General features: G+C 44.3%; 1 protein-coding gene across 7 annotated transcripts in view; it reads right to left on the bottom strand.

Annotated features, from left to right (window-relative positions):
* The window catches only part of MAD1L1 (mitotic arrest deficient 1 like 1), a 376,769-nt gene that overhangs the window by 108,393 nt on the left and 242,471 nt on the right, over nucleotides 1-25,905 (bottom strand). For 5 of the 7 annotated variants that reach the window (XM_050905937.1, XM_050905938.1, XM_050905939.1 and 2 more), the window contains one exon: nucleotides 18,742-18,949. In XM_050905937.1, coding sequence (XP_050761894.1) covers nucleotides 18,742-18,949 — 208 coding nt within the window. Of the gene's footprint in view, nucleotides 1-13,662; nucleotides 13,801-17,151; nucleotides 18,220-18,741; nucleotides 18,950-25,905 lie in introns of those variants that run through there. The other 2 variants (XM_050905942.1, XM_050905941.1) reach the window with 2 other exon arrangements.

The raw sequence follows: 25,905 nt of genomic DNA, 5'->3' as shown, positions 1-25,905 counted from the left end.
AGCCCTCATGTCCTGTACAAATGCCATTCACGTAACTGCATTCTGCCTCCTCCACTTTCAGGTTAAAAAGACTCTTCTCACTTTCTGCCATAAGGACGGTTCCTGTGTGGCACTAAGCGGTTACTATATTTCACGCTAGTCATGGATGCATTTTAGTGATGGATGAAGCAATCCCTGTGCATATTTCCTATTGCTGTGAAGTTTACAGAGCACTTTGGGAATCCCGAGAGGCTGACATGCTTATTGCAGCAAGCCCTGCCAACACCAACTGCTGTAGCAGGCTCTAAGAACAGCCTACCCCAGAATATCACTATTTTTCCTTTTCAACTGCAGTCTGCATTCCCCCTACACAGCCTCTAGATCCCTCCTTCCTGCTTGTTTGTTTGCAAGATCCTCTTGCTTCTTGGCATTGCTTGAACTCTTCCATCTCTCTAACTCCTGAGAGCTCTGAACCAAACGCTGCCTTGGTGCAGGACCTAGCCTGTTTGAAACAAGATCAGTCAAGAAAACGAGATCGACGGTGCTCAGTCACTAAAGAGAATATTTTGGTATAGAAAAAGAGCATAACATATAGGTAACCTTGACTTTTGGTCTCCAACAATCCACACCACACCCAGGGAGCAAGCGCACAGAGAAATCTGCTCTCTTGTATTGCAGTCTTCCACGATAAGGATTCATTTCAGTTTTAGGTTTAGAGAAGATTTCACACTCTGCTGCTGTGAACTCTTCTCACTGGGGTCAATGACATCAAGTGCCACGGAGACCTTGCTGCTGGCATGAACGGCACTGCTGGGACAGGTCAGCCAGAGGTTTAGGAAAAATACATGTTGAGGGACAAGTGAGGAAAGGGAAAAACAGCACGCACAAAAGGTCTCTGTGCATGGGATGTGTAAGCAATGAAAAATAGATTTAACCAACTAGGCTAAATCAATGAATTAGCTCTGTGCTCAAAGAAAAAGTTATCACTAAAGGCTGTGCTATTCAGTAGCTCACTTTACATCTGAGAAAAGTCTGCAAAAATCCTCTTGCATTATCCCTAGCCTTATAGATTTTTTCTTTTCATTGGAGGCTCAGAGTGGGGATTACCCATTAAGGTGCAGTGGCCAAATCACATTCAATCTATCTCTGTTAAAATAAGAAAAAGCTTTGGTCTTTCCTGTCCTCTTCCATCTCATTCCCTTCCCATGTCCACATCCAAAGCATTTAGCTCCAACTTGCAATAGGTGCACACGTCCTGAATACCAAGAGGGGACACAGGATGACATCTAAATAACAATACTCACTTCTCTGTCCTACAGGCTGCATCCTGCTTCTTCAGCACCAAAGAACAAGAGTTCATTTAAAATCTTCATCTGCTTCTAAACCCAGTAACGATACAGTTAGCAATCGCCAGTCAGCATTGACCAATTTTGACCTGCACAGTTTCCATGATTTCATCCCCCCTTTTGTGAACAGAGGTGTTGCCATAATGGTGACAGCAGCACTGGCAGGTCGGTAGCAGAGCATCTGGGCTCAACCACACCGCAGTGCTAAAACATCTGCAGTCGTTCACATCTGGCCACCCCGATGCTTGACCTAGCAGCACCAGCTCGAGCAGATGTGCTCAGCGAGGGATTAAGTGACCACGAGAGCCAGCTCTGAGCTGTGCCTCCTGGCACCCCGGTGGGACCATAACCAAGTGGAGTTAAACAAGGGAGTTAGTAAGTACAGCCAGGGTGAGGTAATAAAAGCAAAAGAAGACTAAAGAAACACCTTCACAGGCAGGTGAAGCACAAAACTACAGGCAACTAAAATGCTTTTACCACATTGAGTTTTTATAGAAACATGTTTGCTTTTTCTCAACCACAGAAGTCAGAGACTGTAAACATCTGCTCGTTCACGCAGTCTCTCTCCCACAATGTTTTGATTTAGGTATTTTCCTGTAATGTTTGCAACTTAAACACATCAGAATTGTGCCAAGGCTTCTGAAACAGTACAAGGGATTGGATTTATTAGAAAAGTGAAAAGTTAATAAACCCAAAGTCATTAAAACAAATTTACAAGAACCCTGGCATCGCTCTGAAGCATTCCAAAGCAGAAGAGCTGAAATTACCTTGAAAGCGTCTTTCCAGTAAAACTAAAATGACCTCCCTTTCAGCATGAGACCTGTTGAAGTATCCTGACCCTTTGGACATTATAATCTTCCTTCTGGACAGCCACGTGTCAGTTATAACATTAAAGTATTTTAGTTGATAGACATTATCAACAGTTGCTTCCAAAAGTTAGTGAGCTGGAAGCAAGGCATGGCTGTTGTACTCTCAGTGCTATTTATTCTGCTGCTTTATTAATTTTATTTATTTGTATTAGGATTCCAAAACAAAAGAAGTCAATTATGGCTTACTAGGAATTATAAAGAACTTGTGTAATTGGGTTTCTGATTTAGTTATCAATACAAATAGACATGCTGCACTAAGAAGTAAAAGATAAAACCATAAAGCAAGGTTTGCATTATTTGCAGCCGCTCAGAGTAAAAAAAAAATTTAGAGAAAAGCTAAAGAGATTTTTATTAATGCTTTAGATGATTTAGAAAAAAGTCACTTAATCATAACATTGTAAACAAGGAAGTTCTACAGCAGTATTTAAAAATATCTGAAATTGTTTCAGGAGCCCCATTGATTTGAATTAGGCAGCTGCATAATCACAGGGGCTGCAATTTTAATGAACGTTTCAACAGGAAATGTAGAGCTGATTATATATATCAAAACAGGAAAGATCCAAATGCTGCAGCTCCTCTTTTTTTTTGTTGTTTATTACCTTAGTCTGCATATCCAAACCAACTCTAGAACTAACACAGAACTTTCCTGACTGCCCCCCTCTCGTTGGCGGTAGCTCCCAATGCTTCTGGCTGCAGCTCTGATCTTCCTGTCTTGATACGTGTCATTAGGCACAGCATTTTGAAAAATAATTAGTGATTCAATCAGATTTTACACTGGATCAAGTGACTGGAAACTTCAATGCTGCGCTGCAGTTTTCCCTTAACATACTTTAGGGCATGTTATATATACTTAATTAGATAATGTTTATACAGTGCTTTGAAGAAATAAGGAACTCTGTTAAGGGCTAGGTCGTATTTTCAGAAAGGAAAAGAGCAGTGTTGAGACAGCATAGGCACAGAGGGAGAACAAAGCTCTGAGAAACTGAACACCACCTTGTTCTCAGAAAGGTTTCAGGACATCTGAGAAAAAATACATCAGTAGCTTCCAACATCTAGGCACTAAGAAAGAAACAAAAGTTGTAAAACACGGGATGCTGCAAAGGCACTTAAACGACAATGTTGCCGATACGGAAGTGAGAACAGTGGTAACAGTCAGAAAGGCAGCAGCACCCATACAGAAGAAAAGCTTTGTGTATACACAAGCACAAGGCATTGATTATTACTCTGTTAAGGCAATTTGCAAGATAAAGATTCAGACAGAGTCGTAGGACTTGATGAAACAAAAATGAATGGACTCCACTCCTGTGCACACTCTTATTCATAAGAGTGGGAACTAATGGAATAAAAGCATCTTGCTTCCTATTATTTTGTAGTGAGGGAAGCAGGGCTCTTTTTGCTAAAGATAGGGTGCTTTGTTAGCTGCATGCTAAAATACTAAAATACACTGCAAAATACAAAAATGTGTTCGCCACAGAAGTCTTCCTAGCAGAAACAGGGGACAGTGCATGGTCTTCACCAGACTAGGTAGCCAGAGCAAGCACCGACAGGAATGTAGATCACAAAGAGAGGGCGAAGGCCAGGTTCTCCCGTGGATCACGATGAGGCACCACACAAGTCCTCACAAAGGGCATCTGATCCAAACCTCTATTAAAAGAATTTGGAGAGCAACAAAGCAAGCTGTGGCTAAATCCACTCACAATGGCAATGAACAAGTGATGTTGCATCCAGCCATTTGCCTCCCTACGGGGCAAGCGGCACAGAGTGTGCTCCACAGAGTTTCCAGCAAGTGATGAAAGCAAACAATGTATGCAGGGAGCTTTAAAAACGATTGCAAAGAGAGCCCTGAGCTTCTGTTCTGTGCGTTTTTTTCTTTTTTTTTATTTGCCTATAACTAAATTACATGATTTCTTTGCAAGTCTAATTAAGCAGTTAATTGATGCTTGTGCCCTTTAGCATCTGGCATTTAAGATTAAGTAAATAATGGAGAAAAGTGCGTGCAGCACCCAGCAATAATTAAACACAGCAAGGGTTTGTTCCCCCACCCTCCCCCATTTTAACCTGTTATGTATAAATCTCCAAGGATAACTGTCTTTAATAGCCTCAAATACACTTACACACCATCTAATGATACTTGACAACAGTATTTTTCCTCCTAGAGGTGGTGGATAGTAGGTGTATCTTTGATCTTAACCAGCAGGTTTTATTTTACACCTTGCACTCAGGGGAAGGAAGAGCTTCACTGCCACAACTCTACCCAACTGAAGAGCAAGTTAAATGGATCTTCATGGGAACATACTTTTGAATCCAGCAATGTGAGTGTTGGGATCATGCATTAAAGATTTGTGGTCAAATTTCTCCCTTTCTCATGCGCTTACTCCTTCCCAATGGTCCATACAACGTTATTCATCCATTCCCTACAGACTACGGAAATGCAGATTATGGAAAAGCTTTCCTGTTAGTCTTCTACAAGAAAGACTGAGTTATATAAAACAAAGCTGTATTAAAAAAAGCCCTTTGGACAAAAAAAAAAGCATCTGGAATTCTAGACATCACTACAGAACAAGGATTTGGCTGGGGGGAATCTGTGTTATCTGTAGGCATTTGCAGGCACTGTCTCCAATGTTGCTGGTGCAAGGCTCACTGTGGATTGCTACACACAGGCACTTCAACTCACTGCTTGGAGGAAAGGAGCGATGATTTCATGTACAAAAAGTCTGATCAGGACACACGTCTGCTGGGGACTTAAGTCCTGGCTATGTTTAAGGTAAGCTCAAGAAGTAGGCCCATGTGAACCTCATGAGGTTCAACAAGGCCAAGTGCAACATCCTGCACCTGGGTCGGGGCAACCCCCAGTATCAATACCAGCTCGGGGATGAAGGGATTGAGAGCAGCCCTGCGGAGAAGGACTTGGGGGTACTGGTGGATGAAAAGCTGAACATGAGCCAGCAATGTGCGCTCGCAGCCCTGAAAGCCAACCGCATCCCAGGTTGCATCAAAAGAAGCGTGGCCAGTAGGTCGAGGGAGGTGATTCTGCCCCTCTGCTCCGCTCTGGTGAGACCCCACCTGGAGTACTGCGTCCAGCTCTGGAGTCCTCGGCACAGGAAAGACGTGGACCTGTTGGAGCAGGTCCAGAGGAGGGCCACAAAAATGATTAGAGGGATGGAACACCTCTCCTGTGAGGAAAGGCTGAGGGAGTTAGGGTTGTTCAGCCTGGAGCAGAGAAGGCTCTGGGGAGACCTTATTGCAGCCTTTCAATACTTAAAGGGGGCTTATAAGAAAGATGGGGACAGACTTTTTAGTAGGGCCTGTTGCAATAGGACAAAGGGTAATGGTTTTAAACTAAAGGAGGGTAGATTCAGACTAGATATAAGGAAGAAATTTTTTACGAGGGTGGTAAAACACTGGAACAGGTTGCGCAGAGAGCTGGTAGATGCCCCACCCCTGGAAACATCCAAGGTCAGGTTGGATGGGGCTGTGAGCAACCTGATCTAGTTGAAGATGTCCCTGCTTATTGCGAGGGGGTTGGACTAGATGACCTTTACAGGTCTCTTCCAACCCAAACTATTCTATGATTCTATGATTTTTCACATGTAGAGCACTGCACTGAGTCTTTGCAGTCTGATCTTAAGAGTCCAGTTTCCTCAGAAGGCCACACATTAAGGACTGGACTCGAGTTATAAGACCTACTCCAAGACTTACACTGTAAGAAACTCTGAAACAGCCACAGCAGACCCAGCTTCTGCTGCTCCCCCAACAAGCCCACTTAGGAGCATGAAGCTTAGTCCCTGCCTCACACTCCAGCAGGTTAACGCGAGTCAGACTGCCTCTCTAATACAGCTCTGATTTAAACTAACAACAGTATGAGAGGTTTTTAGTTCTTCCAAAGCTGCCTGACGGAAGGAATTGCTGCCCAAAGATTAGTGTCACAATCTCTTTAGACTCTGCAAGCAAGAAAAGCTAACGTGGAGACTCACGCCCACCTCCCATGGGTGCTGCGAGTCTTAATTAGTATCTCTAGCATACTCACAGACCTTTGGACAGAGGGTGCTACAGAAGTGGAAAATATTATCATCATTATGCCTGCTACCACAAGTGCTGGCATTCAAGGCAGAGACTTCACAGCAGATGGTGAAGTCACTAGCACGGCTGGCTGCAGTTATAATTTCCCTCATCACAGACTCTCCTTGTTGGAGCAGGCTTCACCTCTTGATGTCTGAAGAGCAAAACAGAACCTGCGCTGACAAGACTGCATCGTGCCGGTCAGTATTGCTGACACATTCAAACCGGCCAGCACTCAAATCACTAGAAAGTAAATCATCTAAGGGACTTTCTAATTAAAAAGAGCTTCACTTTCATGGCAACACTTTCTCCCGCCTGTCACAGCCAGCCCTCCCCTGAATTCTGATCATTAAAGGGAAAAAACAAAGAATTAGTCAGCTTTTGTTAAGTGTCAAACATTCCCACTCTAAACCATGAGCAAAACAAGGAGAGACATTTTATAGCTCTCAGAGCAACTTTATAACCTCCTAAACACTATTTCTGTACCTCTTGCTAACTGCTCATTTGCCCTAGTTTTATGGAACAGCCTGGCTCACTCCACCTCTGACAGAGGAGAACAGCAGTGGTTAACATGCTGCGGTAAGTGGGATATGCGTAGTTCTAATTTTTATCCTTATTTATTTCTAACTGTCGGGGTTAGCAGCCTAGGACTCAGAGCTACCTGAGGCATAACTAAGATGCCATTAGCTTTAAATCTGTTCACAAGTGCTGCAAGCATCCTCTCCATTTGGCTTAGGACATCACCTTGCAGATGAAGACTTTGCATACACGGGAACATTCTGCTTAAAATTTTTCGTTCACCAAAAACTTCCTAGGGACGCCGAAATACAAGCACAGGGTAATGCTCCCCTCCTCTTTCCGTGGGTTTTTCAGGTTGTAAAATGTGGAGGATCCTGTAGTAGAAAGAAGTGCTTTGAAATGGAAGTGAAGAGTAATCTCCGCTACTCCTTGTGGCACCATGGGAGTCCAAATACATTCTGTGGCGAGCTTGCAAACACATCAGCGCAAAGCCCACGTACCAAGGAAGGGACATCGTGGAAACAACCTGACCAGGAATTACTTCAAATGGTGGCTGACGATGAAAATGCCTTTAGCCCACATCTGTTACGCAGATCTAACATCACCAGTTCTAACTTAGGATTTATTTTTACCACTTTTGTAAAACAAGATGGAAAATTCCCCTTGCCTAAACTCTGCCTCATTTCAGGGAATTCAGTGCAATATGGCAGTCTAAAAGGGGAATCACACACCGTCGTCATTATCAGCCTATTCAGAAAACCCTTGCTGAATCTTTCAGATCTGCGCATCACCTTTGATGCCACTAGCGGTGAGATTTTTGATTACACATCTGCAGTCTCTAGCAAACGTGGATACTGCCTACGGTCCTTCCTTACGGAAGTCACTGATCTATTTAACTCAAACACTTCTGCTGCACAACTATGATGGTATCTGATCATAGCAGAAGGTAACTTTACAAAGCTGCATACCTACCCAATAACCCACCATGCTACAGTACTCCAACAGGACACATCAAGACTCTTCTATTCAATACAGACAGAAACATGCTTAGACAGCCAGAGAGTGAAAAGGCAATTCGTGAATCTGATTTCAACCAGCTTTTCATCTGTCTGATTTTCATCCATTGAGCTGGAGCCGGTTGTATAGAACAATTAATATGCTGTTCCCTAATGGAGGCTGGATTGACTTACTGCTCTCTAACTGGAGATCATTCCAGATAACCTGGCACTCAAATGGAGAAAACATGGAAACACTGAAATAGCGAGCGAAGACTGCATCAGCTGCTGTGACTACATAAACCACACCAGGTAGCTTTAGTTTAGTCTAAATAATGGATTGCTCCCAGATGCTCAGAAATCCCTGATTCACCGGCATTACTTTCCCCTGAGTTTTAAGACTTGCTATGATTTAACCCCATGCCTTCACCTCCTTGGCACAAAATCACACCAGAAGCACGAGACGACAGCACCAAACCCAGCGCCATGCAGAATGCTGCCATCTACTCACTGATCTGTGCCGTGCCCGGAGCTGATCACAGCAGCGCTCCGGCCGCTGTACTGTCCACCAGTGCATTCCCAAGGGGATTGCAAGGTGCTGGCTTTTTTCCAAACAAGCTCAGAGGATCTTACACCTTTTTGTTTAGGACACCGTGTGATTAGTAACCACTGGACAAGCTGCCCAGAATGCCTGGCTGTTAGCAAACCAGTTCGATAGGTGTGAAGATACTAAGAGAGGCTTCTCTCCCTTCCTATTGACATTCTCATGTCAGCACCACATTCAAAAGGCTATAACAACGTTATCACATCATGGTACTGATGTCAGTGCCATGATTAAGATGGCAAAGTAATTACAAGTGTCTGCTTTTATGCGCTGATTGCTTTCCAAATAAATGTTCTCCATTCCAAATAAATCCACTATGGATTAACATTTCTCCTACTTGCTCACCGCCTAGAATGTATTTGATTAGAAAAGCCTGATCAAAACTCTGCTTGACCATTTTTCAGAACTTCACCATTTTTCTTTTCTTCATCAGGAAGAAAAGTGTATCCATTAGTTAACCTTTTCAAACACATTCTTTTTGGAGTCTAATTCAAAGAAGGATTATAAAAAAATCATCAGACTTGGCATGTGAATAGCTTTTTGTGAGTGCAGGGAACAAGCATTCAAATATCAGAACATCAGCATGGGAAGATAAGGGTAGCTGTATACGTGCATGCTTATCTGAATGCAAGATCAGTACTGTGAAACCAGCATAAACACCAAGGACAGAATCCATATATTGATGTAATTCTTAGTGGTACTAGTGCATTTGTGTGAATTTGCAATTCAATAAAGCTTATTCCTTAAAAAGAAAGCAAGAAGTTAAGGATATAATTCAAGGTCTTTTGAGATCAACAGGAATTTTTTCCATTGCATTTGAACATAGCTCCCTCTCCCTCCCTCCCAACATGTCTACTAGAATATTAAGAACAAAATTACCTGGAATTTGTTTGTACCATTTTTAAACAAACCAAGAAATTCTCAATTCTCCTAGTCTGCTTTCTAACCCAGCAAATCCAAAGCTCCCCTTTCTTCCATGGCTAACATTTCATGTATTTTAATCCACATTAGTTTCATACCAAATAAAGCCATTGAAAATACTACAAATACATGTGGGTGACAAATGAACTGAGGCAGGAAACATAACTTTGAATCTCCTGACTTTTATGCAATTAAAATTTCAACTTAATTGTTGGATCTGTGTAGCTTCTCTCATTTTAATATGTAAATCAGTCTCTATTACTCTATAGCTCAAAGAATGTGTTACTCTGCTTACTTGATTAGGCTGGGAATTGCTGGTCCTGCTGTCACTATGTTTACACTTTAGTGACAAGTTTGCACATCAAATTCACATAATGCAATGTCATCAACTTACTCATCAAATATAAACTTCTTAAATACAGCCGCTGCTCTAGAATATTGAAACAGCCTTATTTTACTTCATTTACAGCCCCTAAATAATCAGAGTAAGTGAAAAGAAAAATTGGGAACACAACTGGAAAACAGTATTTCCCAGGAAAAGCAGCTTCCCACAGAGACAGGTGGGTAAATCAGAAAAAAAGCCCGTGCAAAAAGTTGTCCTTTGGCTTCTGAATTTTAGTTGTATGTTCCCCCTTTAAAATGTGGAACGAGTAGACAGACTTTCTTTCTCAGTCTCTACACATTCACCCCACCTCATTTGGGATTCAGTGTTAAGGAGTCCCTATTTATTCTGTGAAGGCAGTCAGATTTCAGCTCCCGGCCATGTATACTTACCTGGAAATTGAAATGAAGACTCCAGAGAAAAACAGCAAATTCAGTAATTTTTTTCCCGTTATGAACCTGCCATAACAAGAATACCGCCATCTTGGACAGTATTGAGAGGGAAAGTGTCAGTAAGTTTATAATAAGTTCAGTATTTTCCCTTTCCTGGCATTTTTCCGGAATCTAATAAACGTCCCCAACCAAGGGGACGTTCACCTTGCCAGCACAAGGCTTTTCAAGACATTCCGGGTAACCTCGACACCCCTTGCAAAGTTCCTCGACTAGATTTCCACTACTCTCTACTGCTCACAAAGGCATTAAGCTTTAATTTCCAGGAGAAACAACGCATTGACAAGATGCAGAGCAAAGATCTGAGGCTCTCCCCTGCCTGAGCGCTCTGCCATGCTGGCAGGCTGGTTTTTCTAATGTCAGGGAAATCGTGTCGGCCTGAATTTGAGACATCAGCACAAGCCTTTCTTCTCAATCCTGCTGATGAATGAAAGAGCATTTTCAATTGTGTACATCCAGAGGCCTTATGGCACATCGTTCCTAATCAAAAGCCGCTCTGTGATGCAAACTGCTGTAAGAGGCAGCTCATATCACAACCCTGCAGGATCCAAAGGGCAGCTGCAGATAATACTGCATTTCCTTCCCTTCAGGAGAAATGCTGGACTGGAAAGATCTAGCGGGAGCATCCTGACTGCTACATAGCCACCAAGAAGGCAACAACCAAATAACGAGAGCTTGACTCAAATACCCAAGCCGGAAAACACAACTGCCAAAGTTTACCAAGACCCATAAAGCTCAACAGCCTGTTGGCTTGTCTCCGGTTGATAAAGAAACCATCAGCACAGAGGGATACAGAAGAACCAGAGGCATGTAGAACAACTACAGCCATGAAGGGTGCTATCTGCAATGTGGCAGTTTCCGTACGGTACAAACTTGATGGTGTTTTATAGGGATTTGAAGGGTGGGAAGGGGTTAAAACACGGGAGAGAAAGATTTTGGGTCCTTCTGCTGCTCATTGACTTCTCTCCTTGCAAAGGCTCTGAACTTCCCTGGTTATAAATGAAGGAGCACAGCTACTTCTGGGGGCTACTGCTGGTAGTGAGAACAATTCTTCCTTGTGGTCCCTTTGTGTTTCACTCAGCTATTGATGGACTGGGAACTAGAAACCCACATCAGCAAGCTTAAAAATAGTTTCTATCACTGGTTCTCCTCCAAAGCCACATACAGAGTAAGCCAGGAGGAGACAGAATACTCCCTGTCAGCCCAGGTTTCTCCACACGTTTTCTCTTGATTTATCTGGTCCCAGAAGTTACCTCTAACCTTGCTATCTGCCTATCTGTAATGACATTAGCTACCTCTAACCTTCCCATCTACCTCAGCAAAGGTGAACTCTTCCTTCTCAGATGTAACACCACAACTTTACTGCATCGGTACTGAATAAGGAAAACGCATCCACCTAGGAAACAAGCAACCTTCTCCCCGGCAGTATTTTCTTGCGGTGCTACTCATTTCCATTACATCCAGATTCAAGGCAGGATCTCTAAGCCCAGAGACCCTTCCCTTGGGAGCCTCCTTCCTCATATTGCCACAGAAACCATTGCAGATGTTCTGACAGTTCAGTGTTTAAATTTGGTCCCCCTCATCACATATATTCTTGTATTTTCTTTTCCATTTCCTTCTCCCTCCCAACTTATTTTACTATTTCCTTCTTGGTAAAGTGGCTTTATTTTCTCTGGAGCAAGGCTTCTGCTTCTACTAAATATTTTGTAATCAACTTCTACACAGTGCCTAGCAAGAGGGTACGAGATGCTTTAAAAAAAAGCCCTCGTAAGAATCACTGGAGCCATATAGAGGTATTAAGCAGGTTCACAGGCTGTCTCCTAGATAAACAGAAAGACCGAGGCCTCCAGGAACTCCACACGTGAATTGGGTGGAAAAGAGGGTCCAGGAGGAAATGCTGCAGCTCTTTTGCTCTTTGTGAAGGCTAAGTACAGTCTGGGTAGTAACCTTTGACTGACACCAAGTTTTACACATTCTGTAGCTACAACAGAACTACGTTACAGAATTTATTACAAACCTCTGGCTCCCTGGACAGCAGACGGAGTCTGAAAGTCCCAGCAGTGTCTCACTGGCACTTCCCATCACAGTTTCACAAGAAGCTGCAGGCTTCAGGCATCCTCGGAGGTTTGTTCGGTCAGCAACCCGTCTGCCCGCTCGTGTCCCAGCCGTTCGCAGCACACAGATTAAGTCGTGCTCGGGGGCAAGTCTCTCTGGCTGTTTAACAGACTCATGGCATGTTGCCATAGGCAGAGCACACAGTTTTCAATATATTCAGTGCTGCATGACTTCATATCTGTGTTATCTCCAAAAAAACTTGGGAATCTATCTGGATGACAAATGCTATGTATGATAAAAGCAAGTTTTTTTTAACCTGGGAACATTTCTTTCAGCTTTCTTGAGGTACTATACTTTCATTCAAGCCAGGAAACCTGGTTCTTTATAGGCGCCTGCGCTGACTTCAGTAGTGCAGAGCACTTAGCACCAAAGGCCACACTGTTGCTGAATCGGGACACACGAAGGTTTCAAGGTATTTTCCCTTGTGGCTGGGCTGCCCAAATCTATTGACACCACTGTAATGTAAAAGGGTTTTGTAGACTCTGTCCACAAACTACCGTAACACTGTCAATACTGAAGTACAGGAGGTCCCAACTTGGCTATGGTCTTTTAGGAAAACAGGTATATTTAGCAGCCCCACCTCGTTACCTATAGTGCTGGGCTGGGACAAAGGGATATGGATGATAAGTAAGGAAATCAAAGTAAGCTCTATTTAAACTACCAGCTTATTCCCAGTCTTAATATACTATTCAGGTCCCAGACTGGTCTAAATGTCTTGCAGGAGAGAAACTAGCACCATAAAAACAATAATGATAATAACTAGCTGAGAGGTGAGGGGATTGCCCCAAGGAGGCACTGCTCTTCAGCTGCAGAGTCAGCACGGGAAGGCAGGCAGGCTCTGAGTGGGTCAGGCAAAGCAGCTCCCAAGGACTGCTGCTAATAACACTCATCCTGTGTGCTACTCTCCATATCATTTGTGTTTTGCACATTAAAGCTATGCAACATTTCTGATGCAGGTCGTAGTAGGGAATGATTTCTTCCCCCATCAAGAACATGTGGCCATCTCTGGAGTGAAAGAGGACAGAACTTCATCAGTACACAGCAAAACACCAGAGGCAAAGACAAGCTCTTTATAAACTTTAGAAGAAATCAGGATGTGCAGAAAGCAATTACTTTATTGAAATACAGGCAGGGCACAAAGGCTAACATCCTGCTCTCAAATGCCCTGGACCTTAACTTTGCGTCTCTTTAGAAAGAAGGCAATTCCTTCAGTACAAACTGAAAGGGAATTGGCATGTTAAACACCACCGAGAGAAGTGACACCTAATGAATCCTTCCTCCGCTTTAGGAACAGGCATTAGGTGACCGAAGAAGAGCTGCCCTCTGTGCACTCACCTGGCCCAGCCTTGTTTGACCAGCGAGATGCTGGGAGCCACCAGCACAAAGCGAGATACGGATGCTGCACTTGCACGTGTGCACCCACCAACAACTGAGGTCACAGAAAAATCCTTCATCAAGTGGACTCAGGTTTCATTTGCAGGTGCAGCCCTCATCATGTGTGGATTTCCTGTACGCAGATGGTAGGAAGCACCAAGGCTTCCAAGCACCAACAGCTCAGCCAACTGTGGATGGAGAATGGCAACTTCTAAATTCCATCTGCTCCTTTTTTGTCGCCTTCTGTACTCAGAAACACATTCATCAGAAGCACAAGCATGCTGGGACAGTGACAAATTTTACCATCTCTGGCTTGTCACTTCAACAAGATTAGATTATTTTAATATTAATTCATTACCCAATTTAATTCCAATTAATTACATTTTTACAAGGCCCTGACATGGCAGTGATGCTGGAGACAGCCTCTGCTGAACACCAGATGTAGCATTTCTGTTAGGGTCAAACACCTGCCTTAGAGCGAGATTCCCCAGTCCTTCATCAAGGACCCCCTTTTCTTACTTTTCCCTAACAAGGGAATAAGGACACTGAAACCATTGAGATGGATGAATAGCTTTCCTCTTTGGTGGGATTAGGTTCAGGAAAAGAGTTCACTTCCAAAATTCTCCACAGATGGTTGAAATCAGAGTTGATTTCCCCATCCTCCTTCCTGGTAGGGGTGCCAGCCTGTCTCTCAACAGAAAGAATATTAAAAGCACTTTTCCTCCTTCTCACAGGGAGAGGCTGCATGAAAGAAGGGAACGCTCCACTGTACCTATGGGATAGCAATAAATCATGACAGCTTATAGAAAATTCGCATTACTGCATTCTTTAGTCAGGAATCAGCTTCCACAGGTCATCCACTCTTACCTTCAAATATACTACTTTTAAGATGAGAACACAAATGGAAATAATCAGCACCTGAAGCATTCTCATTTCCACCTTTGCTTTGCTACAATACACAAGTCATTACTTCCGTCAGCTCCCCATTAGCTGCCACCTACCTATTTGCTTGCAACTAAGACCGAACTCTACCTCTAGCAGCACCAGAAAAGAAAAATCAAGAGGTCCATCAGGACCACAGAAGACAAAAAAGGAAGATCTAAACAGAAATGGCCTGGAGAGAAACAGAAAAATACAGGAAAAGCTATGGAGCTGAAAGAAAAAAAGCAGAAGATGCAGCCTGAAATAGAGAAGGGGGGGTGCGGGGGGAAGGTGTGAAGAGTACGGGAAAGAGAAGTGCAGAACTGGAACAGATTCCAAAGCTGGACAGTGATGCCCCACGCCACCTTTCCAAAGCTGTTACAATCTGCATCCCTGTTTCAGAGACAGGAGGACGCAGAGCCTCTCCCCAGATGGCAGCCTGACCTTGGTGCACCCTGCTCTTACACAACCCAGACCCGGGCAGCCACTGGGAGAGAAACGAAACACCCATAAAGCTACAGCCCATTCCCGTAATGCGGCTGCCACAGATCTGCCCCATTAATACCGCACAACCCCGCGTGCAAATTCATACTTTGAGAAAGGACAGCATGTTGTTATAGCTCACATTGTTCAAACCTCTCCTTTGCAATAGCCCTGGTACCCATTTTAATAGAGACTATTACAGCATAAATGAGAGGAAAGGACCACTGAACTACGTGGCAAGTTTCCAGGCTGTGCTGCAGCCTCCAGCGGTTATGCTCAAAGAGATTTAAAGTCCAGCATAACCTTGATTTTTAATAGAGTCACATTTAATGAGCTTTAACGTCCACAGTAATAATTTCCTTATTACCTATCCAGGAGTTGGAACCATGATCAGAAAAAACGTGCTGCACTCCAGTCCAATGAATGAATTTAATAATGGCCAATACATTATTATCAAAAACATCAACATCATTGTCCTTAATACTTTTTTTTGGTTGGTACAATTATAATTCTTTGAACCTTAAGCGTAATTGTTGCAGATCACATAAGCTTGCTGAACACAGCAAACCTGACTGGCAAGAGGCCACCCAAATCCCTCACCTCTGCCAATAAGCCATTCAGGCTATATGGCAAAATAGGACAATAAAATCTTACATTTACCTCTATCTGTCAAAAGGCAAAATGCAAACTTACATATGACCTCTGCTGTCTTCCCAGCTTTTATCCACAATTTTCCTACTCTGTCCTCGGTCTCCCTTCATCCCATTCAACTCTGACACGAGGGACCTCCCACCTCAAAAGCTCAGAGAACTGAATTTGCCTCTTGCATGTGTCATACGAATGAGATGGATAAACAGACATATGGGTATTGCAGCTGACAGAAAGGGGTGCAAGAAAAATTCTAATTCTTGTTATTTTTGTACAGAAACAGCTTCACAAACCTCACTGAAACCTGCTCCCTTATTATGCACAATAAACCTCCCTCCCTAAGGCAGCCAATTGCACAGTGACAAACAGAGCAGAGGGAGTTTCTGCCACATGCTCCCCATTTCGCACCTTGAAAATATACTAAAATGGAAGGCATACAGCAGCCGTTCCTGTGGGCAGAGCTGTTGAGATCCTAAGAAAACAGTGAAAGCTGGATCTTCCATTTCTTATCCAGAGGGAGACAGTGTAAGTTTTCTGGCCACGTGAATCCATGTTGTTAAACCACTCCTGGAACAGCTGTTGCATCCACACTGCGGATGCTGCGTGAGTTAAGCAGGATAGAGTCAACGCAAAAATGGATGCAGCTTGCACGGCGCGCTTGACGAGTTGTCTGCCCTGCCCCAGCAAGAAGGCCAAACCTGGCATTCACCTGGTTAATTTAAAGCCAGCTCAGATATGCCTGCTAACCTTGCAGTCAGTGCCGTAACATCCTCAGCATCTCTTGCGCATCCTAATATACACAGTCTTCATCCTCTGATACTGCTGAATGCTCCCGCAACAGAAAGGAGGGTTTAGGACTATTTATGGCAACATTCCCAGTGCATGACAGCGATGCACACAAGCACATAAAATACAAGAAAAAAACCAAGATCTTTCCATATAACCTGGCTTACTATACACATGCCCTGGTCTCAAAGAGAGTCATCCACAGGGCTCCTCCATCCTTCACTCACAGCTCTTTTCCCCATTTTGTTTACATAAACCACTTCCATATGCACTTACAGGCACTCTGAGAATGCAAAGGGCCCTCCTGTGAATGTGATAAATGACACTGAAGTGTTTCCCACCCTGCTAGGCTCTGCAACTGATGCTCTCTCCCATCTGAGTTGGTGACCAGAAGTCAGAATGATGTAGCACGGGACTGGGGCAAAAGGAAAAAAGCATCACATATATGAGAGGCTGGAAACACCCTGAAACCCGGTGAGCTGTTTGTTTTCCTGTCGGAATCAAAGGCAGAAGAGAAGACAGCTTTAAAAATGCATCCCTTATGAGCTAAAGACAAACCTGGTAACATCCCAGCACAGAAGCACCTCACAAACAGCTAAAAGCAACTGCGTGAAAGGAAGCAGAATAATAATTATGAATAACAAATCACAGGAGGCATACGTGAGAAACGCATTCTCCCAGAAGAAATAGTCTAATTACTGTAGATGATACCCCAGAGGTTCATTCATCAGCGGCAGAGACAGAGTTGACCTCACCTCTGCATCCTCTCTGCCCCTGACCGGCACTCTCCTCCCTGGGCTCGAGGGGCACTGTCAGCTGTGTGGATCTGCAGCAGTAGATGTGCCAGCTACTCGGGGGCATAACGACAGACAAGGGCACTGGGCAGCAGCGTCTACCGTAATTTAAAACGCAGTGCATTTCAAATTCAGATTGCAACACAAGAACTATCCCCAAGAACTGCTTGAGTCTTACCGGGGTCTTAGACTGGAAGCTCCTACGGGCAAAGGCAGCCTTCCTTACACATTCAGGAGGTGTTTAATGCTTATGCATTTGTTAGAGCATCCACTAACAACAGTGACAAACTGTCATTGTACCTCTAACATCCAGTCAGCTCTTCACTTTATAAACCACCCCATCTACACTTCTCGCCGTCATATTTTTAAGGCTATATAGTACCATAATCCACTCTGAGATGCTGCAACAAACACATTCTTAGCAGTAATAAAGTACTATTGTTTGAGCAATGGGAAAACAAGCAAGCTACTTTCAGAGAATTCTGGTGTCACAACAGTGAAAGATATTTTCTTCTGTGTATTTTCTTTGAACCAGGGCTCTGTCATTTTGTGGGTCTCAAGTCTCCAGCACACATAGCCTTCAAGGAAAGCTCTGCCCTTTTAGCTTCCATCCGAGGGAGGATCCTGACCTCTGGACACTGACCACGTACGTGCTGCTGGAACACAACAGGTTAGCTCCACATGGACCTTCAGCTCTCTCTTATTTTTCTCTTCTCTAACAAAAATGTTTTGAGGGCGAGGTACATGCGAGACAGTTGCAGCAGTAAGATCTCTTGGGCTCTGCAGCATGACTTGACTCTGCCTGGTTCCCTCGCAGTGTTGTAGGTGATGGGTCACGTTTTACTGATATCCTTATCTTGATTTACAGAGTCTGAGAGCATGTCTGGAGGTGCTGACTTTGGGGTTACGGTACTAAAAAGTCTCGTTCAGGTATGTGAAGGGAAGACGGACTGTACTGGAGGAGAGCCACAGATTCTGTGAAATGTATTTAGCTCAGTGAAAGAGGTACTCTATTTTCATGGAGTATTGAATGTAGCTGTGATTAATGGGGCACATATACACTGATAAACAATATTAATTTGTTTTAAGCCAGGTCTGAAAAGATTTCAACCACTTGCTTCCCTGCAGCTATGAAAGTTATTTCCTACTGTCTGTACTACCTCAAGGGCTAAACCAGCCCTGAAAGGAAGGAAATATTTCCTTTTACTCCATCAGCAGCACCAGCCTATGAAGGCTATTGTATTGGTATTTCATTTATCATGAGCAAATGATATGGATTATGATTATTTATCCTTACCACCTACCCTCTGTACCAAAGTGCCACAGGATTGCCACCACACATTCACTCTCTCCTGCATCAACCTCGCTTTTTTCATTTTCCTTATAACCATTCCATCAAGTACACTGTCTGCAATGTCTCCATCTGCTTCTGCAGTCAGTTCCTCTGGCAGTATGGATGAGTAAGTGCATCTTCATGACCAGAAGCCAGCAGCCTACCTGCAATTTCTTGTGGTGACTGAAAACTCCCGACTCCTTCCAAATTCCCAGGGATGGAGCCGCCTCCTTCGAGCACCCTCACCAGCTCCCTCAGCCTTTCACACTCCTCCTGGAGCTGCTGCTGCTCCTCCTTGCGCTGCTGCTTGGCCAAGCTCGCTGGGTTCATGCTGAAATGAAGAACTTTGGTTCTGCTCGGGTCATAGTCACCCTGCGTGGCAGAAACAACAGAAGCAGATTGAGTAACTGATCCAACCTCCAAGTCCACCCAACCTGTACCACTCTTTGTGTGAAGACAAAAAATATTACAGCAGAAAAAGGGACACTTATGCAGTGATGATGTTTTATTCCAACAGTTGAAGTCAGCCAAACCCAGTATTGCTTCTCCTTCTCTTGCTACTCTCTCTTTCAAAAAAAAACCCCAACAAATCCACCCACAAAAACCCCCCACTCAGCAGAGCTTGCTCCCTGGCTGACACCTCCACAGTTAAATTTAACTCCAGAAATGAAGTTTTATAGCGGTATTTTAAATCTCTTGATAGCAGGAGATTATAACGAACACACAGATACACCCTTAAACTACAGCAGGACACCCAGTACTAGCCTAATTTATTACTCGTACGAGCCAGCAACGTCCCTATGACTCCAATGGTGGAGTCATTAGCAAGTTGTATCAGCTCATCCCAAGGAAGTGAACAGATATTTAATTTTATACTTTTTTCTCAGAGGTGAGTTGTATTTATAGCAGTTTAAATAGTCAGTCAAGTCCTAAGATAGCAAATTAATAATCTTTCAAAGTGAGAGGAAAACACTGATGTTACATTTGTGATTTCAGAGAGACAATTTTCATGTAAACTACAGGAAGCCTCACGACCATAAAAGTAGTAAAGCATGTGCTAATGCTGGCTTCCACGGCACTCTGCCCAGCTGAAACCCTATAGCAGCGCCTGCATAAAAAGCCATTTTATATGGTAATATTTTTCCTTCAATTAAATCTCAGGGCCTAAAGTGATTTTGTAAACATTAATTAACCCTCAAGAGCAGCATGAGGTAGGTATTATCCCAATTTTATCATTTCATTTTCATTAAAGACGTGCTAGAACTTTATGTGGGTTTTTTTCATGCAAACCAGAGCAGAGACTGAGCAACTTCATCCTGAATTGCTGGTCATTGCTGGTTAGAGACCCCAGAAGATCCCATTCCCAAACATCTTTTATTGAAAATACTCCCTCCACAGACTGTAAAGCACCTCTGCCCACAGCAGGGAGCGAACTGCCGAAACTCGCTGCCCCAGAGCCTGGCAGCAGATGCAGCACTGGTTCAAAAATGGGTTTGACAAATTCAGGGACCACAGCTCTGTAACTGGACCCTGCCAGGGGAAGGCAGGGGTGCATCCTCCAGCATCTCTGGCTGCTGGGAGAGTGCTGGGGAGCGTGGCCAAGTTTCTGGGCTCTCCTGAGAGAGCATCTTCCATCACTGCAGTCAGAGATGCTCTTCTGGGCTGGATGGACCACGGGTAAGGGCCAGCTAGGCACTTTTTATGTTCACATGCAATGCTTGCTACATCTCACAGCTGTTCCAGTGCCTTCTTGCGGGAAGCATACTGAAATTCTCCTTTAAAACCGCACTTTCTAGATGTCAGCTGGGCAGAAGGCAGCTGGAAGAGGTGTGCTCACCTGCACAGACGCCGGCGCCCGTGAGCAGCGTCGGGGTCTGGGTCCAGCAGCGCAGCCAGCGACGCGCAGGCACTGCGGTGCTGACGGCTCCCCTGCGGTCCCCGAGGCTGGCTCCCCCTCTGCCAGCTGGCTCCCAGGGCCATGCCAGGCAGATGGGCCCCACTGCGGAGGAGAAGCAGCCAAAGCTGAGGCTGGCAGGATGCCGGCAGTTATGCAGGCAAAGGGGAAGCGCAATTTAGAGCTGGGAGAAGACGTGAAGTCCAAAGGCGCTTTTGGTCAAGAGAGCATGGGGTCCATGCGCTGGTGAATACGAGGTTAATGCCTTCTCGCATCTACCACCAAAACTATAATTTAAAACTGCACAGCTGGAAACCTTGAATTCCAGTGCGACTGGCATGGAAAGAATCAATGTACCTGGAAACCAGCAGATGCTCTCACTGCTGTGTTTCCCAGAGAAAAAGGGCGTACAGTTGTTCCTCATAACTACTCTGAGAAACCAATATGGCGCTCCTCGTGAGAAATCAGTTTAACCACATCTGTCCATCTAGGTAGAAGAGACACTCACTATTTCACAGTGTAAGTACAAGTTAAAAACAAAGGGAGATCATCTCTATATCTGTATGTCCCAGGCCAAGATGGGGTGGGAGGAACCCCCCAGCACAGGAGGACACGGGAATCCCCAAAGGGCTGTCCTGGTCCAAGGAGCTCACTACAGAGAACTGGGGAAACTCAGGCATGGAAAGCTTGGGTACCCTTCCTAGCTGTCAGCATTCCCCGCAGTGAAAGTACGCGGTCTTCCAGCCCTCGGCCACATACCAGGCAGGTGATGCACGTTCTCATACTGCCCAAGCCTCGCAGAGCTCAGGAGACCTACGGAAACATCTGGGAGGGCAGCATTGTCCTGCAGCCCCACAGCAACGGGGCTTCGTGACCCCATTTCCATGGGGAGGTCGAGACAAACAGCCTGGACCTGACAGACAGGCCTTTAGGACCAAGAGAAGAAATAATCCCACTGACAGCCTTGGCCAAGAGAAATTTAGGAGAGAACTGAAGGACTGGGACCACACGCAGCATCTTGGAGATGTTGAACAGAGGGAGCATGAAGACAGCTGTAACAGCAGCTTATCAGATATATGCTCCCCAGCAGTACACTGGCATTTACAAACCTGTTTCAGCACCCAGCTACCTAACTTCTCGTGCTATTTGCATTTCGGGACTCTTCCAGACAGGTCAGGGCACTCGCTCTCATGTTTGCCTTTCAAGGGAAGAGATTCAACCCCAAAGTTTGCAATGGGGTTTACGCTGGCTGGCAAAAGGATGCTCTTAAAATCAGAGCTGCGGAACCCGCTTCTCCCTGCACAGCCCGGTAGCACGGTATTTCTGACAAGCTGTGAAGGGCAGCTCTGGCCCCGTCTCCCTCGCCAGCTGCAGCGCCAAGGTCAGGCAGAGATCACACCTCCTCGCCCTGGCTGCCACCACCACGCTGGCTCCAGCGCACAGCGCAGAGATCGCCTGCGCTTTCATACTGCACCATCACTGCAGACGCTCACGCAAAGGCACGAGACAGCAGAAGGATCTCAGTGTGGAGGAAAGCCATGCAAACCTGGAGACTGCTGCTACCTCTCTGCTGGGACTGCTTTAACCTGTGCTGCACTAGTCTGTTTATTTTGCAGGTTGTTCACTCTTTTAAAACATCTCTCTGGCCTTTCTATACAGCTCTGCCATGAAACTGCAGTGCTTTGGCTCTTATAGCTCTTTCAGCCCATTTATCCTCTCCTTTTATAACATGCCCCCTTGAAAAATCATGCTCTAAAACTCAGCAGTAGGACTTAGCCTTATTTTCAGGGCTCACCAGCACTCCTGAGCATGTCAGTCTGAAGCTACACTGAGACAGGTGAATCTCCTAAAAACCCACTGTGATACGAAGGCTGTGGCAGAATCCATCTCGTTTAACATTTCTGGGAGATCACTAACATATTTGCTATGCTACTCACATTTTTGGGCTAGGGGAAGTAGCTTTCTCTTTATTCTACACAGCACACATCAAACCAGTACATTTCTCCCTACAGCTAAAATATTAGTGCTGCTGGTGTATATTATAGTAATGCCTAAAAGAAACCAAGTGAGACAGGAATCCCAGCATGCTAGGTCCTGTACAAACCCCATAAGCAACTACCACCTAAACCCCAAAAACAGACAACAAAGCCTGAAGACGCGGTATGTGAGGGGAGCAGAGGTATGGAAAGATGCAGTCTCCAGTTCGAGACTCCTTAGCAGCACTGTGTCAGAAATGAAAAGAAAACAAGTCTTCAGAGATGACCCTCCTCACCACCGGACCATACTGCCGCCTCACACAGTTGCACCAAGCAGAGCGTTACTTAAGTCTCCGGGAAATTTACTGACATCGCATGGATTTTTCAAATAAATGCAGGAAGCTTTCCATGGAAACAGTGCAGACCAGAGCCAATTTCTGATGAAAGGGATCAAACGCATGGGTATGTAATACCAGACAGCCAAAACGGTATCACAACTTCAATCATTTGGAGTGTTTTTCCAAATTTCTGAAGGTTGGGAGTGACTTTGGTTGGCTCTAGGAATAGTCATGGCTGGAAACTGCTAAATATAACAGACAACAAATCAGCATTAAAATCTCAGTAGCATTTGAAGAAAATGAAACCCTAATGTTGGTAAGAAACCAGGGACCGAAGAAAGCAAACAACCTCCTCCTGGAATCCCTTTAGCTCTGGAAAATGTAAATTGCTGGTCTTCTCTGTCAACTGCTCTTCCCCCCACAATAAATTAGTCTCACTGATCAGAATTTTGTCCTTTCAGCTCTGCAACAGAAGCCTGGAAAATGGTGTTTCGGGTGCCGAGAGAGAAGACCTAAACCAGATTTGCCCATTTAGAAAATCGTTTCTAATCTAGGGCCACTGATGAGGAAGACCAAACAGTAGCATTTGAAAGGCATGGTACAGAAGAGACGGCCACACTCTTTGAACAGGAGCTGGGACTCCCTGAGCAACTGCCCAGGAGCAGCTCCACATGTTCCTTCTGTGCTGAACCAACACATGCAAGGAGGTGTTGCTTAACAGAGTTAAAAAGCATCTTGCAACAAACGGTAATGTATCCCTGGTTTCTCCAAGAAGCATGAAAAGTGTGCTTCAGGTTTGGAAACTTGGCCCGAACGCAAGAATCGACCAAATCCACTTAAGCTCATGGTACCTTTATATAGAAATATGAGACATGTGGGGGATGCAATCAATATATGACTTACAGACAGTCCCTTTGTTGGAAAGCCACCCTGTCCCTGGTTCATTCAGTAGATAACTTGGTAGATCGTTCTGCTCATCAGCACATCATGGCTAGTTTTTCAGAAAGCGAAGATGATACGTTACTGCTAGTTTCTTGGCAGCACCCCCTCTTTACCCCTGTTTTTCCCAATACTTTAAAATTTGGAAATTGTAGAGATGCTGAAGAGTAAATAACCTGAACTAGAGAGAACTGCTGGCGTTCATTGATTCTTCTTTCAAGGCATAACATTGAGCCAGTAATTCAGATTTGTCAGAAAAATGTACACAGAGCTTCAATTTAGGAGGAAGCAATAAATACCTTGATTGATTGCAACCAAGTCTGGTTGACACTTAGTAGTACAGTGAATTATTCATTCCTGGAAAGCAAGATGCTAACTAGCTGATTTGGTGCTTAAGGCAGCAAAACCATTTTTGTGCTCTCAGAAGGGCATCGGACATTTTACAGAGATGATTTGTTGACTCCACATGTTAATATGTTCTACAATTTGTGAAATAACATTGTTTTGATGCATTATCCTCAGCCTTCCAGACACATGCCCCAGGGTAGGCACAAGGGAAACTCTCTCATAGACCACTGAGAAGAACCATCCCACCACTTCTGTCCCGATCGCGCAGTCATTATGCGAGACAGCCACCGCAGATGTGACACACAAATATTGTCTTAATGCAATATGTTCTAAGCACACACTGGGACATGGCAGAACTATTTAGTAAGACTCTGGCTATCAATAAACTTTCTGACAAAACACTATGGAAAAGAGAATTTGCAACAGGGCTAATTTGCCATCTAGAACAGAGGTACAAACTCAAGTCAGATGCTGCTGCCTTCCTTCCCACTTCCATCTCCCAGCTTGAAAAATAACACCCCGAGGAGATAATTGTGCTGATGCTATGTGTCATTTTTTAAAACTATATTATTGGCAAACAGTCAGTATGTTGGTCTACATGTTGAAATTATAGCTCAAAAACTTCCGAAGTAATCTCCCCATTAGGGAAGAATCAGTCAAGTGACGAAGCAATGAATGAAGACAGGATTGCTTTAATCTCTGAAAAACAGAAACTTTTCCTTTAGAAGAGGAGTTGTTTAGAAGAACAATGAAAGCTGCCAGTGACAGCACCTTGAAAAGGGCTGAACTTATTCTGGCATCTCTCCTCCTGGTTGTCTGAAAACTGCACAGTCCCAATTCAGGGATGTCTTTCTCCAGGAGCTATAAAAGCTTTTCTTTCTACTCAACTCACTTTCACAGGCCCACAGGTAAGAATGAAGTACTTAAAACCATGTAGACTACTTTACATTTGATGAAACATTCAGTGCTTAACAACTCCATTTAAGATCTATTCATCTACTGCAGATATTTCCAATCGGAAGGTAGAACTGGCAGCAAAGGGAATAGTCTCAACTGTTGCGAATACGTTTATCTAACATCACTAATGAAATTAAAGAAGTTCATACGTCCCAAGGAGGCAATTACTGTCAGGATACAATGTCAGCAAGCACTGTCAAGGATTTTCAACTGACTTCACATCCTCATAGACTCCTCCTGTTTAATGCATTTGAAAGCAAAGTCGTCAAAACCCATCGATGAGGCTGACATGCACTTAAGTGCCTTATTTTTTTCACAGTCTTGATGTCTATCAACCTCAAAAGATTGTGATTTCTGAGCAGCACAATAAATTCTGGTGGAGCATATGGACAGCTGAGCTTAATCGCTACTCGCTTGCAATGCAACAGATTGTGCTTGCCCCTGCTGAGAAAAGGCTGACGATTGGAAGCTCTTCCAGGAAAGGACCATTTCTTCTTTGTGCGACTCTCGCACACAGTGAGCGCCACCCAAATACAAGCAATACACACTGCTGCTTTCTTAGCTAAGGAATTCATTTCCATGCTGACTTCTTAAGAGAAAAATCTCCAAGGTTTCCGGACTGGGACGTATTATTCAATACCAGGGAACTTAAATAGAAACAATCTAAGGAGCTTAGTAGATTGTATCAGCTTTAAAGAAATAATGGGTCCGTAGTCACCTTGGAAGAACATCCGAAATAAAGACTGCATCTATCGGTAGGAGACAGATGGGAAAGTTTCTTAAATACAGATATAAAACATAAAGCACCAATTGGAGGGGTGGTAGAAGGGGAGGGTTTGAAAAGCATCCAACTGGCCAGGGAATGCTCTTGCTTCT

The sequence above is a fragment of the Gymnogyps californianus genome, chromosome 15 (assembly GCF_018139145.2).
Source record: "Gymnogyps californianus isolate 813 chromosome 15, ASM1813914v2, whole genome shotgun sequence".
Lineage (NCBI taxonomy): Eukaryota > Metazoa > Chordata > Aves > Accipitriformes > Cathartidae > Gymnogyps > Gymnogyps californianus.
This window is presented reverse-complemented; position numbering and strand designations above follow the sequence as displayed.